Source organism: Bombus bifarius, unplaced genomic scaffold (assembly GCF_011952205.1).
Source record: "Bombus bifarius isolate JDL3187 unplaced genomic scaffold, Bbif_JDL3187 scf7180000009243, whole genome shotgun sequence".
In the NCBI taxonomy this organism is placed as follows: Eukaryota; Metazoa; Arthropoda; class Insecta; order Hymenoptera; family Apidae; genus Bombus; species Bombus bifarius.
The window spans coordinates 4205457-4224998 of record NW_022884989.1 but is presented as its reverse complement, the minus strand read 5'-3'; the positions used below and the strand labels follow the sequence as shown (position 1 = coordinate 4224998).

General features: G+C 36.0%; 1 protein-coding gene across 2 annotated transcripts in view; it reads right to left on the bottom strand.

Annotated features, from left to right (window-relative positions):
* Nucleotides 1-3658: 3658 nt before the first annotated feature.
* Nucleotides 3659-19542, bottom strand: part of LOC117214704 (eye-specific diacylglycerol kinase) — a 55837-nt gene continuing 39953 nt past the window's right edge. Inside the window, exons 5-13 of one of the 2 annotated variants that reach the window (XM_033460954.1) lie at nt 18962-19344; nt 17875-18187; nt 17337-17517; nt 16085-16480; nt 14753-15025; nt 14233-14396; nt 13182-13357; nt 6303-13073; nt 3659-6143 (exon numbers count right to left, since the gene is read on the bottom strand). In XM_033460954.1, coding sequence (XP_033316845.1) covers nt 13308-13357; nt 14233-14396; nt 14753-15025; nt 16085-16480; nt 17337-17517; nt 17875-18187; nt 18962-19344 — 1760 coding nt within the window. In that variant the 3' untranslated portion in view covers nt 3659-6143; nt 6303-13073; nt 13182-13307. Of the gene's footprint in view, nt 13074-13181; nt 13358-14232; nt 14397-14752; nt 15026-16084; nt 16481-17336; nt 17518-17874; nt 18188-18961; nt 19345-19542 lie in introns of both variants that reach the window. The other variant, XM_033460953.1, reaches the window with a different exon arrangement.

Below are 19542 nucleotides of genomic sequence, written 5' to 3'. Positions count from 1 at the left end.
ACGTGTAATTCAATTTTCCCAAAAGTATACGCAGAGATGACAATTTAATGTCGATTTAACTTTGTAATTCCAACATTCGCCTGTACCTGTTCCAAGCGTCCTGTGGCCTATACGACGATACCGTAGACCGATAATTATTAAGTTATACGTTGGTTAACAATACGACGTTAAAAATAACGATTCCTAGGGTTTCACAGAGCCCATCTTACCAATTACGGGACGAAGTAACACAACGTACGCGTCAATAGCAGCGAGACTGTTGATAAATCGTCATTCAACGATCGACCAGCATCATGATCAGCCATAGACGATTAGATAAATTAAAATAAGTCTTCTGCGATTCTTCCGCGTAGATCGTACCAGCGGAGAGAATTTTCACAACTTCGGCAAGCAGCCACGTTTGACGTGGACAGAATATAGGAATAGAACAGACCACCCAACAACTTTCGTGACAATGAAATACGAACGGACTAAGCTCGGCTCGTTACCGAGGGGAAAATCGTAGTATTTAGGTCGACGTTCACAATGCACGGCGAGCTACAACAGTGCCCCTTTTGTTTTCCCGTTCTGCCGCAGTCAAAACAGACCAGCTGCAGTCTAAATTAGTGGCGCACGTTTAACCCTACCGGCTAAAATCGTCGCGCGAATCGATTAAACATTCCCCTGGCTCCGTTTCGATTCGCTTCAGAATCGGTTCACGCTTCCTAATCTATATTTTCTTTTTCTCTTCTTTCTGTCTGTGTTTTTGCACTTTCTTCCCTTACTATTTCGACAGATTAGACGGACAGACAGACGGAAATGCAGTTTCGTTCGCTGTGTTACGCGCGATTGATTTTTGCGAAGGAACGCGCCTGTTAAATGTTTTCAAAGAAAGCGTGATAAATTGGAAAGGCTGTTCGTAACGTCATTACTCTGTGGTAATGTCGCTTCACTCGATTGGATTTATTAATATTAATTAATACGCGAACCGTGGATGTTTACGCAAATCTGCATTCTTGCAAATACGTCTAAAGAAATGCATATTTTTCTATATCCTTTATTATTAATTTGAATATTTTGTACGTGGCGGATTATTAGGTGCATTCTGTAAATTTTTTGGTAGATGCATAAACATCCAAATGTAACTGGTTATTGATATATTATCGTATCTTTATTAGCATACCTATTATCGTAAAAAATATAGGCGTAAAATTTGCTTATATTCGTTGCGAGAAAAGCTAGAGAACGTGAATTGATTTAGCGAAATTCGACAAGATTGATACAACGTCCAATGCTAAAAGGATTGCACACATATAATTTTCTGAGAGAAAGATTAGGGCTTTATGTATCAAATCTGTTAGTTAAAGAGCCAAGGGGTAGTTCTCTTTTGTCATTGTCCACGAATTTCACACTTTAACCCTTTCGTTAGAATGCAATTAACGATTAATACGATAGTTCGTTATTGCATAACGATAGTATAACAGTAGAACTATACCTTATACACGTTATAAATTATTAACAATGTAAATTTTGTCTTTTATTCGAGTCATTCGAGATTGACACGTTGACTGCCATCAACGTGAATTGATTAAAGTATTTAAATTAAATAAATGTCCTTAATATCATACGTACTAATATATACAGTCTTTTAAATGCAACTGTAGTCTGTTTAAACAAACTTGTTTTTTAATGAAATAGTAGGACAATCGGGCAGCAGTCAACGTATTACATAATGCATAACGAATTCTAAAGAAATATGCGTCAGAATAATTAAATTCTATAAATTATTCAATCTATCATGGAAAATATTAAAACATACCGTGTGACATACATTATCGAGCAAAAATTTGAAATTTTCTCGTTTATTCGAAATTAATGTAAAAATAAAGCAGATACGAATAATAGTTTGCTTCGTTTCGACAGATTTATTATTAAAAAATATTCTAAGCTGATATTGTTAAAAGTTCTTAGACTATGAAACACATAATAATCTCAAACCTTTGACTCGTAGTGTATATCAAAGTAATATAACAAAATACAAAAATTGTACAATTCTAGACGAAAATCTCGCTTGAAATATTCACTGCTGCCAAAATGCAATGGCCCATTCCTCGAATTGGATTTTTCTCTCATAGCAAATGTCTTCGTTTCAAGCAATAATCTTTCGTTTCGTTACGCTGGCCACTGCGCTGTTTGCCTCCCTAAATAAATTATTCTGTCAGTGGTTGCGTCAGCAGGATTACTCAAATATTTGAATCAGCGCAACATGAGCGTCAATAACAGTGAATGTATTAACCAGAAATATCAAACTATGCTATGTTCAGTCACGGTCGTTAACTAAATACAATTGGTATTATTATCCGGTGACTATAATAATCCGAAATTTTAACGGATGACTATAATCAACGTTAATGATCAACAGTATTACGTCAAACATTATTTACAGCTGTATCAAATAATTATAGTACAGCTAAAATATGAAATTTCCTTTATTAATTATAGTTAACGACTAATACGACATTTTTACGAGTAACTATAGTCACCTTTGTTAGAAAGCGCTCGATGTTGGATGATTATAATCACCCGCAGCAACGAAAGGGTTAGCGAAGCGTTAAATACGAAGTTTCACGCGACTAAAGCCCGATATGGGCGAGCGAATTTTATCTTCAGCTAAATGTCGCAATGCTCGCGAATGCATCAGCGACACGCGAGAATTCGCAAACGGCGAAAATTGACCGTCGCGTCGTGAGATTATAACGTTGCGCCTTTTTCTATTTTTGAAACGCAAGTTTCGCTCACGCGAAAAGAAAAATACGCACGCAAAGAGAAATATCCACGCGACAAAACCCACTTGTATGCATCGATCCTGACGCCACCGATAGTCGACGAGACATTGCGAGCGTGGACCGGAAATACATCGAAGCCTGTTTAACTGCCGCATGTCAAGGTGCATCGACGTCCTATGCATCGTACTTCCATTAATATTGCTTTCAATAAAATTACAGACCGTGGAGAGATTTTAGTAAGAATTTAGCTATCTTCTCATTCGTATCGACGTGGATACTTTACGATCGTGGGATTAATTCAGAGTGAATTAATAGGATTTTGTGGAGATAACGTTAAACGCGATGCTGAACAATTTCGAGTTACGCGTAACGTAACGTACATTAACGCTATTAACATTAATTAATATTAGAACTACCGACTTGTAATGTGCCATGGTAAACAATTATATTAGACGCGTGTGTTGAAAATAAATAAATATATATGATTATACTTTTACCTTGATAAAAGCTAACATTGTATACAATTTTGATAAAAACATTTGCATAGTTTCAACAGACAATAATTTTTTAATCTTATTTTGACAGATTCGGTAATTCTCGTATCGATAATACGACAAAAATAATAAGGCAATAAGAATATAAATATAAATAATAATGCTATAATGAGGACGTAAATAATTCTAAAATAATAGCACGATAATAATAAAGGAAACACTATTACGGAAATAAATTAGGTCATATTTTATCTTAATAATCTATTACAACCTTTGTGTATGAACAAATAAGTGAACCTTTGATTCGTCAAAATTCAAATATCTACACGTACACCACCGTTCAAAAGTCTTAGGACAATTGTCACGTTTGATTGAAATTTCGTAAGAATTAAATAACTATTAAGAAACATGGAACGATATCGTTCAATTTAATATTTAAATACGTTAAAATTTGTATGCATTTATGAGAATTTATGACTGCACAAACACCTTATACCGAATACACGTAACATTCGAAAATATGTAAAATATTCAAAATATAGCAATAGCTCTGTAATATCTGACAAGTAGAACAATTTTCTATGTTCCATTTTTTTACTTATATTCATAGGAATATGAATTTACATAAAGATTCGCAATCTACTGATGTATTGGTATATTATTTAAAAGACGCGTGAAACTATAAGTTCATATTCTACGTGAGATACTAAATTTTTGTTAAAAACGGATATTCCAAGAGTTTCGTGCAGATTTATGCCACATATCGTAACACAGCTATTCGAATTGATAACTTTTCCTGCATTTCACTCGCGTTTCCAATTTCATTCACTAGTAAGAAGTCACTTGAAAGAAAACCCCAAAAATAACAACTAACAATTTTTTAAAAAAATATATATATATGTAAATTCGATAGAATTTCAAGTTTTCGCGAATCGATCGCCTGATTTCCAAAATATTACACCATTACATATATATATACACATATATGTATATATATTTATTTCCTCTACACAACTTCACGACAACACGATTTCCTCAGTTCCTCACCTGCGACAGTTGAGCAGGCACTGTTGTATTAAGTGGAGCGCGCGAAATTAGTTAAGTATTCACATGAATCGCGGCTCAGCGTGGTTTCGTCGTCGTCGTTCTAAGCGTAGAGGACAGAAATGGAAACGCGCACACGGGACAAACGAGAAGATGTTTCAGCGACGCGAACTCGGCCCGAAACGCCGTGATTGTCGCCGATTTATTGCTCTAAGAACTTAAGATGAAACTCACGGGCCAAGGCCGCGTCCCTGAGAAAGGCAATACTGTGTTTCTTTTTCCTCTTTGGGAAATTCCGCGCCATTTTTACACGCTCATACTCTCGCACACACTCCGATTATCATCTCACATTCTTTATTTTTCTTTTTTTTTTTTGTTCCTTTTTCTCTTTTTATTCTTCACGTTTATTCACCGTTTTGTCACTCTCGTTCCTCTGGTTGCTCTACTCGTGATACGTTCGCGATTCGTTCATTACGCGGAATTATTCGTTTCGGTTGATGCATACGGAACGTCACTTTCCCCAATTACATTTTAAGGACACGTAGTTTGTTCGAAACGTCATCTATTCGATGAAAGTAATTCTCGTACGATGCAATGCACCTTCTCGATTAACTTGATCGTTCGGAATTTATAAGAATTGCTAGTTCTAACATTCAGAGATTCTTGAATTGGCGTTGTTACAACTTCCTTTAAGATAATTTGTATGTTAAAAGATTGAAATATACGTAAAGAATATGTTTTTAATCCTCTACAAATGTCAAGTTTCGTTTATATTCACTTTTAGAACATCTTCTCGAAAACTGATGTAAGAGAATCGCAGGAAACATAATTTGGATATTTTTATTCGAAATATTTCTAACGCGATTCATAGGAAATTTCTTCTTCCTTTGACGCTGAAATCGAATAATTGACGATAGGAGGAAATTTCATGCGCCGGTCCATTGCCTATCAAATTGAAACTCCGGAGAAACGACATTTCATATGCATTAACTAGTAATAGCTTCTTCAATGTCCTTCTTCACGGTTTTGATGATCGACCTCGCGTGAAAGCTTTGCCTGTCGCGATTTCAATCTAATCGCGGGCGTGGTAATTGGTGCGATTACGAGAACGATTATTCCCCTAACGAATAATAATACTAAAACCGAGTGATAGGCACACGGTTTTATGATCGACGACGAAGAGGAAATTACTTTCCGAGAGGAAATCAGTGAAAATATTTATCTATCTATACCGATAAGTCGATTTGATCTGAAGGAAACTTTCGAACTTTCGGGAACGTCCCTCGTTTCTCATTATCTTCTTGGTTCCGGTTCTCCCTTAAACCCGATACACAGTCGCGAACGTCGAACGGCATTGACTTTTTCATCTCTTCGTTTAAGTAGTCGCTTAAGATCGTTCCACGAGCAATACGAATATTTTCATCGTTTAACAAAGTTACATATAAAGTAATTATTTCAGTTATTGATACTTGCTCCTTTATTTCTAGATAGCTTCTTATTTGTCCGTAGACTGTTCTTTCGATATTCTTAACATTCTTTGATATCCTTCTTCCAGACTCCTCTTTTAATACGCGATTTTTTTTTTAAAACACTCGTATTACTCGTTACTTGATTGGATAGTTCGTATGCGTATTACAAATACGCGATCTGTTATAAAAAAATAAGGAGATTGTAGTTACAAAGGTTTTATTTCGAAAAATCAAAGTAACAGGTTCCCTTGAGAAGCGATACATCGACAGAGACATTTCCTTTCTTTCCTTTTGCAGCAATATCGGTGGTATTTGTCCTTTAGAAGATTCGCTTGCACAATCAGTCTGATGGCATTTTCAATGTCTGAAATCTGGAATGAATTTAATATAATTTTTCATCTTAGGCGATAAATTTCAATGTAAGCAGCGGGGAAGTTAAATTCTTATTATCATAATTCGTTCGCAGATCAAAATACGCTGAAAGACAATGCAATATAGAAGAGTTAAAAATATTATTACTCGATAATTACCTCGTACCAAAGCATTTCAATTTGGAGTATTTTAATTCGAATATATCTGAATTTACTTATGGCGTTTTTTTATTTATTTATTTATTGCTGCAATTATCCAAACAAAGGAATAACGTTCGAATAAGAGGAATTCTGCTAAAAACGAGAAAATGAAATTATTTTACATTTGTCCTTCTGGAAGGATGATGGAACCACTTGATCTTTTGCCAACGTTACCCTCCTCCTCCTTCAACCTCCTTATTTCTATAACAGATCATGTACGATAATATAAATCTCGTGAAATTCCATATAAGCATTAACGTTTCTTCGTATTTTTATACACATTGTAGAAATATACTCGATGATGAAGTTTAATCGTCGCGTTACAGTGTTTCTCGAGATTCTTGTCAGCGACTGCGAGCAAGATCAATATGTTTCATGCTATGAGAAAATTCATAGTACGGAGCTTGAAAATAAAGCTGAAATTCCAAATTAAAATATCCAGTCGTCATACCTATAATACAGTTAGATTCGATTTCTTGACGCCTCGATCTTTTATGCACATCTTACTGAAGAAATAAGTGGAAGAATATTTTTACTTGCTCGATATAAGCTTTATTTTTGTCTACCGGGTGTAAGTTTTATTTTTGGTTTCCATTGGAGGTCGCAGAATGTATTCATTAGTATTCTAACTAAATTTAGAATATCAATAAACTCTTTGGAAGCAAAAGTATGATATAAACTTGGAATTGTTTATCATATAATGCAAGCTACGTTATAACATAATTTTATAATCACGCAACGATGATCGAAGCAGGAAAATTTAACAACGAATAAATGAAAAAAAAAAAAAAGGAAAGTCTATGTCGTATTTGACGCACACAATTTTTATTCAAATTTTAATACTCTTTTAACAACCGCAAAGATATAGATCTTGAAAACCTTGTATGACTATCGTCAACGAAAAAAATAATTCTTACAACGTGCTTTTACTTCTTGAAATTATGCGATCTTCGTGCCATATACATTTTTGTATAACGAATAGCGTACAATAAATTCGGGTCACCGTATCAGGTAAATCACCCTGTATATCTTCAGGTATCGTTAATAAAAAATTTACCCTCGATCGCCATAAACGCGCTATTATTCTCAAACCTCTGGCTTCAAAATGCATCGAATAACAACATTAATATCTACTGATATTTCCATGCTTCTCGAATATTATAATGCCTGCTTTGGCATTAAAATTTCAAAGTTAAATGTTGTTCGACTAACAGCATGCTTCAATCTATATTGACGCTTTCACTTTCATTTGTTCCGGAATGTTGAATTTCTAAGAAACACCGTGACGCAATGAATTTTTACGATAGAACGGTTCTCTATTGATCATCGCTTTAGAAAAGAAGAAAATGACAAATACAAAAGGGAAAAGAAAGGGAGAACAGGAGTCGCGCTTTATTGGACGTCGACGAAGGTTAAAGCGTAAGATTAACACGAGAAAGTTCAAAGGGAATCTCGAATCGTTCTGTTACGTTCGAAGAGAAATGGTCGAAAAATTTGGGAAGCAATGGAAAACCGTTTAAAACGTCGCCTTACTTACGATGAAGTTCGCAGGGAATTAGAAAATTTGAATTCGTCTGTGAAAACTTTAATACGTGTTTGCCTCGTGACCATCGATTAATCGTGATAATCTCAGTAAAAATACATTTATATACGCACGTACGAATAAATCGACTACTGACGTTACGTTACGTTACGTTACGAGAATAAAATGTCACGGACAATTTTTAAAAAAGTCGAACATTTCCACAGATATAATCGATCGTTTTCTTTTTTTTCTTTTTCCTTTTTCTTCTATTCAATATGTTAAATTCTGACTATTTGAGATTTCAATATACACACGCGTGCGAGACTTTCCGATATGTACAGGATTCGAAAAGATATTGGATAACGCGTAAAACAGATTCTTCTCCCTTTCATCGAAGCGGATATATCTTTCAGAAGAACTAAATTTTTATCGGGACAATTGTTATAGCGATATCGGGATTATCGATCGATTGATGCAACGAACAAGTGGCATGAAATTTAAATATCTTCTATTCGAAGTATTTACACGTATTTGTCTGTTTCCATATTCGTTAAGAGTTAAGAATAATATTGTATTATTCTACGATTAAAATTATTCCTATTTTATCTCTATTTTCTATAGTAATCTCGAATAAACATTATTCCCCAGGTATCTGAAAAAAAGACCTTTAACCGCACAATGTTCCAACAATGATCCCTTAAAATAAACTCGCAACTTCCGTTAGCTAATAATGAAATTCAACTTTAACATTAATAACGCTGTTCGTTTATCCTTCGTTAACTACTTCGCTCCATTGATCGATCACATCATCATCGAGCATTTATTTATCGTAACCTTCGTTATTTCTTCGTTATAGCTTCTGTACAGATCTTAGAATCTAGGAAAATATTCTTTGAAACATCTACACGAACGTGACTTACGATTCAAAAAGTGCAAAATTCGGATATTATAACCGGTGCCTAAACTCGATCCGTAAGGAAGTTATGCAAACGCGCATCGAAATCTCCGAGTAATTGAAACGATTCGAATGCATCACGATCCTATTAGGCGATAGATGAGATAAGAAGAAAAAGAAAAAGAGAAAAGAAAGAACAAATCTTTTCTTATAACTTTCGTATTTAATAACACGACGATTTAACACGATTCGTAAGTATTTAAATCTTATCGTTCGATTTCACGATTTACACGTTTCGACGCGCGATATCGCGCATCATCGAAGGATCTTCGCGAGGCGAGAAACGATAGAACGATCGCAAGAACAATCTTACTTGTGGATCGATTCCTAAAAAGAAACGTTCGCACATCGAATCGAAATTTTACACGGGTGGCTATAATCACGATGTACGTTAACGTAGATGACGACGTGACGGTTCGACGAAACTCAAAGGAAACGATGGCTGTTCTAGGATAACTTGAACCGAGGATAACGGAACATAAACGCCGGAATGGAAACGAAAAACAGAACGAGGGAGGATCTTTTACTCTGAACGCAAGTTTAATTGAAATTTTTAATGAAATTCAAATAACGTTGGAGTTAACGAATGTTTCATTGAGAACTTGGAAAATTTCAATATCATTTAAATTAAAACATTTCCGTTCGTTCGGCTTAATTTAAATAAGCGAGACGAAGCTTCTCTCGATCGAATAAAACGTTCAACCAATGTTTAAAGCTACGTTTCAGCGTACAATTCTGGCTTCTTCTTTCTTCGTGCTTCTCTAAATCGTTGCGACGTTCATCGAACGTAAGACCTCAGGTTTGTTCTCGTTAAATAATAGGGGCATTAAATACAATGGAAAATCGATCGTCCGTTCGATGAACGATGCACAATTTAACCGGGATAGAGTTACAAAGGCATCGTGATTACGCTACATATAAAAAATAATCAGAACAACGTATCTTACGCTCGAAGGCATTTCTAGAATCGATTCACCATCGCTATATTGGATATACCAACACTCTCTACTGACATACTTACAATTAATTTATTTGATATGCGGCCGTATACGCACGTACGATTCCTTGCCGCGGAACTTTTCTAATCTCGGTCTCTAACACGATCACTTAAAAATATCAGTTTAATTACACAGGATAAAAGACAAACGAGGAGCGGACACGCGCGAATACGATTTCTCTCGATCTATTTCACCCAACCTACTGTACATCCTACGTACTCGTACTTTTCACGTTTCTTAACGCGATTAAAGTCGAAGCTGGATACGAATCGAAAAAATTCAGACGAATCGATACGTGGACAATTTATATAAATCGTCGTGCATCGATCTAACGTTGATTGTTAATTTTGTAATATCGAGTTCCTCTCGCGAATCACTAGATCATAAAATCGTTGAAACGTTCGAAGATCGTTTCTCATAGGAATTCCTTGGATCATTCGCCTAACGATAAAAATATATGCGGGTCGATAGAACTGGAAGATGAAAGACGGCTCTTCCTGATGAGAGCGCCAGAAACAGATACACACGAAACACGCATGAAACAAGAAATTATTATCATCTACAATACGTTTCGAAGTGGATTATTTAAATACTTAACGCTATCGCGAATCGAGTGGAGAGAGACAAAGAAAGAGAGAGAAAGAAAGAGAGAGTATTTGATATTAAACATTCGTGAACGCGTTCGCGGGTGTCCAACATGTATAACTTACCTCGTAGACGTCTAAAGGTATATTATCGTAACTCCATCGTGTTGAAGAAAACGATCTCACGTGTCCGTAGGAACGAACGATGCTCGAACGAGTACCATATGTATACGTTATACGATATAATTCGACAATAAAATTAGAGTAGTCTAGTAATAGTATAATATAATAAGCGACGATAGACCGTCTTTTTAAGAGCTAATTGGTGTTCGTACGTTGATCCCTTTTTTCATTTTGGTACCGAGTTATGATAATTCTTCTCCTCGATCGCTTATCCATTCGTTTATCATTATTCCCCCTATCATTTTTATCCGACCTCTGTTTGTTCTCGTTTCTCAATCGATTTTAATATCGCTCAAATGGGTGAACGTCGCTGCTTGGCTACGTTTCTCGAAGACTTCGCTACTTCCGATCATTTTTATGGATAGGCGCGATACAATGGATCTCTTGTCAATAATGGAATCCTTAAATCGCGTTCTCACGCTCCAAGCACGTGAATTCGATAAAAATTCGTAGGAAAAGCTGCTTGTAATGCGCCTGAAGAGAATTAAAAGTTATCGTGTAATTATATCGAAATACACCCTGAAGCTGCGTGTTAAAGAGCTTGCAGAGGATTGAAATATTCAATTAGTTGTTTCAAATGGAGCAACATACACGTGTGTTACAAGGATAAAAGAATACTTGTGTTGGCATGGAAGAGATGTTGGAAAATTATTCTACGATCGATGCTTACAATTGTATTATTTTTCTTTCTAAGACAACTTTTCTGTCCATAAATTTTGATGGAGGTACCTCCGTTATGGATTCCACATGAAACTGCGATTTAAGAATTTCGTTGGTTCATCGACTGACTGGCGCAATTTCGTTTGAATCGGTGTTTTCCATCACGAAACTCCTGATTGTATCTCGATATCATATATAACGCTAGAAGATATGTCGATTAAATTTCAGGTGATCACGCAAATACGTTAAATCGATTATATCACGCTAATCCCACGTATGAAGCTTTTCAAAGTAGATTGTATTATCCAACTTCCCAAATATTTTTCATAGATTTTTCTATTAAATCCATGCATACTTTCCTTCTCTCAGTAGTTCCATTTTTTTCTTGAAATCGTGTCTGTAATCGTGTGTACGCATGTGTTCACGTGTGTGTGTATGTGTGTGTGTGTGTGTGTCTAAGCAGTGTCAAGAAGTTCGACAAATGTTCACATGACAAGAAAAAACAGCATCGTGAAGAAACCTCTGTATCTTAAGAACAATAAATATTATATCAGTATTTTAACGTACGTAGAAAATATATGTATGTATATATATATATATAATATGTATATTAACGCGGGACTTGTTTCTTTAAATAGAAAAAGATATGTATACCCGATGCGACGAGGTATCCTAGAACAAGCGAAGAGAACAATTTAACAAGATAGTTTAAGTAAACGTTTGTATACCAGCAGAGTCGGATAGAACTTCTTTCCTTCTTGACGAAATTCAACAAATAACCGTCACGGTTAATATTTCGCTTGTCGATCACGATTATCAAAAACGTTTCCTCGAATGTAGGCTCGTACAGCTCGAACGATCGATCGAGTAATAACAGAAAGAAAAATTTATGGAGGCACAACAAGGATAACAACGTGTTCTGAAAAATTTCAACGGACAACAAAGAGAATTCTACGGTGGATCGACGATCCTAACGATCACATTGATCGAACGAATAATTCTAATTTCAATTGGAACGAAAAATTCTGTCCAACTCTGTGAACGCTAATCCCTAGAAACTACGTGTCCTCCGCGTTTGAAAGAAGACGACAGCGTTCGCGACTAAAACGCGGAGGCGAAAAATTGTAAAAATCGCGTCTACGTAGAACGACAGAGCTAAATTGATAAAGATAGTTTATTTATACTTCGCCAACTCGTAATACCTAGAAAATGGAACGTAGAAAAATATAAAATAAAAAATCATACAAACGAATACGATGAAGATTAGTCTTTATAATACATCAGCTACTCGATTTCATTTTTCCAATTATCATATCCTTTGAACCTAGCCTCTCACTAATTCGGTTTCTTTCTCGGGTCGTACCCCGTCAAGTTCCACACCCTTAAAACTCGCCGATACGTTACACGCAACAGCGACGTCGCGAATGAGCAAAAAGTTTCCTAATTACACTTGAATCTTCTACACACGCGTGTATTATTCCTCGACATTCGTGCGACTATCTTCGAAAAAATTTGCGGACAATCTGTTCGCGCGGTTTCGTCGTTGGTAAATCAAGAGGAAATATGCGTACGCAAATTATTATACGCTTCCTCCCTTAGCTATACGAGAGTACGATTTTAAAAATATATACGTGTATGCATGTAGAGGCTCGTAATCGATCGAAAAAGTTTCCTAATCTTTATACAACACATGTACGTATGTATCTATGTATTGTTCACCTATGCAGAATGTAATTAATTTACACGTTCGTAGAAAGGGATCTCGAGGCTCCGACGAGAAAGGTTGGAGAGCACCTTGGTAAATTACGCGTCGACATCGCTAATCTGTCGATGGAATAAATATCGATTTATCACATGCGACTTACGCAAACAAAAAGAGAGAGATAGATAGAGAGAGAGAGAAAGAGAGAGAGAGAGAGAGGAAAAACGAACGTGTATCGTTGATGACCGATGTCGATGACGATCGTCGTTCGTTCGCCTGGATCTCCCTCTGGTTGTTCCATCGAAGATAGAATTTTACTCAGGATCAGCTCAGGCTCTACCAATTACGGCCGGAGGTCAGAGCGCGTTCTCCATTTCTTCTGTTGTCAGCTGGAACTGCTCTTGACCTATATAGCAGCGAACAAAGCCGATTTAACGATCCACTGGGAGCATTACGTAGGCAAAAAGGATTTCAGTATGATAGGATGTTTGATCGAATAGCTTCTCAAAGACTTTCTTTCCGATGAAGGACAGTCGATGGAATAGTTCTTTAGAAAACTTTGCATAATCTTATCGTCGGCCTTTCATATTACGGCTTTGTACAAATTGTGAGAGATAAAACAGATAAACAATTTATTCCGAGTTCATGCAAATACACGACTATCGGGAGAATAGATGTCACAAAAAATATTTTTTTATTCTCGCGAGACCGTTTCTAGGAAAATTTTCAAGGCCGTTGGAGGATATATTTAATACTTATCTATATCAAATTGCATCAGAGTGCAACAAGAAATGGGATAATATGACCTAGAATTATATCAAAGATGAGAGTCTAGAATCCTTTCCTTTCCTTTGGATATCGGCCATTCCTTATTTTCACACTTTATATACCGTCTAGATTAAATATTTTCATGACCGATTCAAGATAGATTCAATCTAGATTAACAACTTCTGGACTAGAAAATCGGAAAGAGAAACTTTCTTCTTATTTTCTTTTTTCTTTTTTGAGGTAATACCCGGAGATAAAACTAAGATTAATATAATCTTCAGAAGGAAGAGATAAAAATAACATTCTGATTTCATAAAATAATACAATATATGAAATAGAAAATGTTTCCTTCGCTCATCTGATAAAGCTATTAACGTAGATTTTTATTTCTCTCGACTGGCCCTAGTTTTTTTACCATTCTGTGCTTCGCTACGTCATCATATTCGCAACTTAGACTAGCGGAATATTTTTTTCTGTAACAGGGTACCCAAAGAAAAAAATGGAAACACTTACTGCATAAATACGCCGCGAGGTCACGGTCCTCCGCTTGCAGGGCTAGATCGCGAGGTGTGTTGCCGTGTCGATCCTTGATGATTAAAGTAGCACCACCAGCCACTAACATGCAGCAAATGGAACGACGTTTATATTGAGCCGCTTTGTGCAGAGCGGTTTGACCTCTGCAATTAGAAAGTGCAGATCATTCTTTTTTTTCGTTTGCTCTCTGTTTACGCGCCTGGAATAAATCTCTTCTTTGATCGGTATTATAGTTTGCATATACTGAACAGATTTTGAAATATGAACAAAAAATTTTCCGATTTACGCTAAAGCTTTTATAGTCGGTTATTTCTGCCTTGTGCTATAAACGAAGCTAATTCTTCGAACTTTGAAATGTCATGGAAAACCTTCTTCCTGCCCTTTCGTGGTAGCCACGTTTGTTTAGCTTGTTTCTATCGCATCAACTTTTGTTCACCTTTTATCCGTTTCTATACATTGGACCTTCGTTTTCTGCCTGTTTTTATATCATACAACTTACTTGTCGTTGTCGATCATATTGAGAATACTCGATGGTGCGCAAGCGATGAGATATCTGACAATATCCTTGTGACCATATCTCGACGCTAGGTGAAGAGCAGTTTGTCCAGAGGAATCGATGGATAGAAGAGAGTATCCTTTCTCGTGAAATTCTTTCAAAGCCTGTAGATCGCCGATTTTCGCTGCTTTCAAAATACCATCGCTGGCTTTCTCCAGTAATCTCGTGTGAAACGTGTGAACCTCAGAACTCAAGCCAAAAAGTCTATCTCGTGGACTGGAACAAAATTATTTTTATCCTCTTTATACTATTTGTATTCAAATTAATCGTTCTTCTCTGACTTTCCTTTTCTTTCTTAATTTCTAACTTTCTTCTATTTTATTCAATATAAAACCTTATAGGATAGATAGTACGGAGGTTTCGAGCTTTGTGAAGAAAAAGTAAGGCAAAAAATTGATATTGTGGTTAACCGAAACGGGAGAAGTTAAAAGATAAAGAAGAAGAGAAAAAAATTAAATATTTTCAAAAGCTTTCCCATTTCACTGGCGCAGGGAAACTCTAGAAAGAAACGAACGTATTCGCTGCGGTATAATACCGTATTAACTAGCATTCCTCCGCAACAGTAATCAAGAAAACCAAGTAAAAGGAACATCCTAAGCACTGGAACGAAATTAAAGTTTCTCTGGAGTGGTCGGTTTGGAAGTGAATGCGTGCGGGTTTATTTTCAAAGATATAGATCCCTGCAGCTAAAAGGAATGCGGAATGAATGGTTGGCGGTATTATTATTAAAGATAGAGATTTCAAGGTGGAGATTTTACATATGATAGAGATTTCAGATACACATAACACTGTTTTCTCTAAAGTTACGTATTTTCTTTCTAGTTACGTGAATCGATTAAATAACAACGCATATTTTATATCCTTTTCTATATTTCTATCTCGCAGTGGTTACGTTACGTTAAGTAAAAAAATTAATCTAAAAAATGAAGAGCAACTTGGTGCATACGAGAGATTCAATTTTACTTCATCTTGAACTTTTAACACTTTACCATTTTTAAACTTGCAAAAAGATAGAAACTTAATCTCTTTGCTATGTCTTACAGTTCAAATGTTGCTCCATCGAATATTTCATTGAAAGTTGCATTCTCATATAAACTTGCATTCTTATCAGTAGCTCTTCTTCAATAAAAAAATTCTTAAATAAACGTCCCATGGAATTACATAATCCAATCTTTGCAAGATAAACTTGTTATTAGCACAACTAGCTATAAACTTCTAATTATACATTCATGTGCTGTGATATCAAATTGACTTTAACAAATGATGATAGCTTACCTAATGAAGGTAGGTGGTGTTTGATTTTGTGACTGTGAGACAACCGTGGCAGAGATTGATTTTGAGGAACTGCTTTGCTTGTTCGCGTCTCCAGATATTTTTTCCTCCTTCTTCACATTTGGAGATTCATCCTGAGGCGCGTCTTTATTCATCGATTCATGAGATTTCGCAGTATCCTGATCCTTGTCCTGTATCTTCGTTTCAAGTGGTGTTTCATGTGGTGATTCAGGCGCTGCAGTTTCAGGTGGTGATTCAGGCGCTGCAATTTCAGGCGCTGTAGTTTCAGGCGCTGCAGTTTCAGGCGTTGCGTTCTGTGGTTCCGAAACTGGCTGCGTCTTTGGCTCTTCTTTAGGCTTCTCGTTTGTCATGGCTGCATTTTTCTTTGGTCGTTCTTCGCTATATTACACGTTCTTTCTATTAATCTAATGATACGATTGCATTACCATTACAGATATCATGGACACACGGACGAATATGTGAAGTGGCAATAAAAGGTTCAAACAAGGTATTTATTTTGAAGCTACGAGTCATAATTGCGTAGCTCTTGATCACTGTTATTACATGCGGAATTATTTAATTATCTCTCTGTGGACAATATAGACGAAAGACAAATAATTATACTGCTATATCACATAAAAAGATATTGTTCTTTGTTTAAAGTGTATTGACTACTCGAAAACATTTCTCTAATTTTGACATCTCGTTCAATGTGTCATTATATAGATTATATAAATTATCTTTATACAGTATCGTTCAAGTTTGAAATCATTTCGTATCAATCAACGGCTTTATATATTAGATTTTCAAAATTCATTCTGCTTAAACCTTAATTATTAATTTATATTAAGTAAGGGAAATATCATACAATGGTAAAATTACAGAAATGTCTTGTCTTAGATTAGACTCTGTCTACAGAATTTCTACTATAATAGAACGTAAACTAATAACTTAAAATTTTGTAACAATAGAATAAGCATAAGAGATAAAGCAAGAAAGTTATTTAAACACCATATGATGGAATTAATTTTTACAATAATTCTATATAGCCGGTATATGTTGAACAAAGAACAACATTAACATGTTCCATCAATGGCTTTAATATTATTACATATCGTTTTACTTTCGACCAATACAAAAGGCACAGTACAATGTTGATTACGTATCAGCAGAAGGATCATATGATAGAATCGTCATAACAAATCGATCGAAGACGATTCAAATAAGAAATTCTAATTCGATGAATGAGAAGTACCTTGGCGACGGATCAGCGGCTGCCGATTCTTGGCTCGTAGACATCTTCGTCCCATCAGGCTCGTTCAACTGATTGGAGGCACTCTCCTCGAGGACGTACACCGCTTCGACAGCTACATCAGTCACGTAATGGAGTTGCTCTTGAGCTCTATCAATCCTAAAGAATCGTTCCGCGGTACACGCTGAAAATTGATCCGAATGGTAAGTACGACGTAAATTATGCACAGAAAATTATTTACCTTTGAACAAATCTCTTTTTTTTTATAATAATTCTTTAGCAAACGACGATCCCTAACTGAATCCTTCACAATATTACTCAAGGCTGACGACCTTGATAAGATATTAAAAAATTATTGAAATAAACGATAGGTCCCTCTTTGTAAATATTTAGCAATCTTTAGCAAAAATGTCTACTATTATTTCGTGTTATTTAAGCATTACAGATAAATTTTTATTAAGAAAAGAAATCTAAAGTTATTACATGTGGCCAAGAAATCTCGCGAATCGTAGGAGCAAACAGTCCGCATAGTCGTACTTACAGTCGAGGAAGCAACAAGTGTCCATGTTATGGTCTTTTGCCAGGATCTTCCTCAGTGATTCTAGGTCTGTGGTGGCGTCGAGATCAAGTGGATCTGCGATCCATGTGGTCGCGGCCTTCTTCAACATGTCTTTATCGTGATGATACCTCTCGTAATCTAACATCTTGATCTTCATCACCGGCAGTTTTAACCTCTCCAGTTTGACGTCTTGCTGAGGTTTGCTCGCGTTCTTTCGTTTCGCCAGCATTGTCGCTTTGTTTAGCAGTTTTAGATTTATAATGGATGGCAGCAGTCGACAAGCCTCGCCATCGACCTAAGGTACGAATTATAGTTCTTTTTGTATACAATTAGGTATTCTAGTTGTATACAATAAATGATATTTGGCGTGCGATTAAATTTTTATTTCATGATAATCTGAGAAACTATATCTCAGTTGTGATATTCTTAGGGTTTGCCAGAAGAACGCAAGAAACATAAATAAATAAAGTAATTTGAGCTGGACTTTTATCATAAACGATTATGTAATATAGTATTCTCTATGTTCACGACGTCTGATTTATTTGCAATTTGTCTTCTGTATTTTTTTTTTCATTACACGCTAAGCTATTATTTACTCGCTCAAACTCACTAAATCGCTATATCATACCGTTTAGTTATCCAAGCTTTTTATTGCGCGTTTCTTAAGTTTCCTTAATACACAAAAAATTGATTTCAAACTTTACCTTATCTCCTAAATCTAAATAATCACTCTCGCGAGATAATCACTGTCGTGTATCATAATCGAATATCCAATTTTTAATGAAATATTAGCATAATAAATGATTGTAACAAGTGATAGTTTAGTCTCTGCCGCGGCTGGCAGAGCTCCTGGAATAACTCAGAAGCGATAAATGTTATTAGAATTTTTTGATTGATCCTTACAATTATAATTAAATATAAAGAATTATAATTGTAATATAAAGAAGTCGAAATTTGTATGTTTCAGTGAGATAGATCGAGACCCCGTGAGAAAACGAATACTTGTATCGAGACCTGATATTTCATCATAGCACTTGAGGATAAAAGGTTCCCCATGAGGAAAATTTACCTGCATTGGAATGGTCCTTGTAGTAACCAGCTTAGCTGTGCTACATTGAGCAATGCAGGTGCCGTGTCCACCTGCTTGAAGAAGCGGAAGCTGGTACGTCGTTAAACCAACAACCTCGATCATTCCATCTTCCGTCGATGGTTCCTTGGTTCCACTCGCAGCACCCCAAGGATGCGTTCCGCCGCCGTACGAGGCAATGTTCAAGAAGACTATAGCGTGAACTCGATGCTCCTTCAATTTCGGCGTCATATCCTGGCCGTCGCAGTCCAACGTCACGAATTCTGAGAGATCCTTCCATTTTCGTCGCACGAGATCCTTACCACCCATTTGACCATAAAACACTTTGTTTCGTAGCCGCGAGTTAAATCTTTCTGGATGCGCCTCTGCAAAACAGTCGAATACTTTTATACCACTTTGTCTTTCCATATAAATATTTGATCAACTTTCAACATTTATAGAAATAACATTTATGACTGGTATAGTGGTTGAAATATTCAGCGCATTTCAATAAGGGTCCTCCGCAAATAGATTTATCGGCTAACTTGTTTCTTAAGTTTCTTTCTCTTTCCTAGGCAACTTTA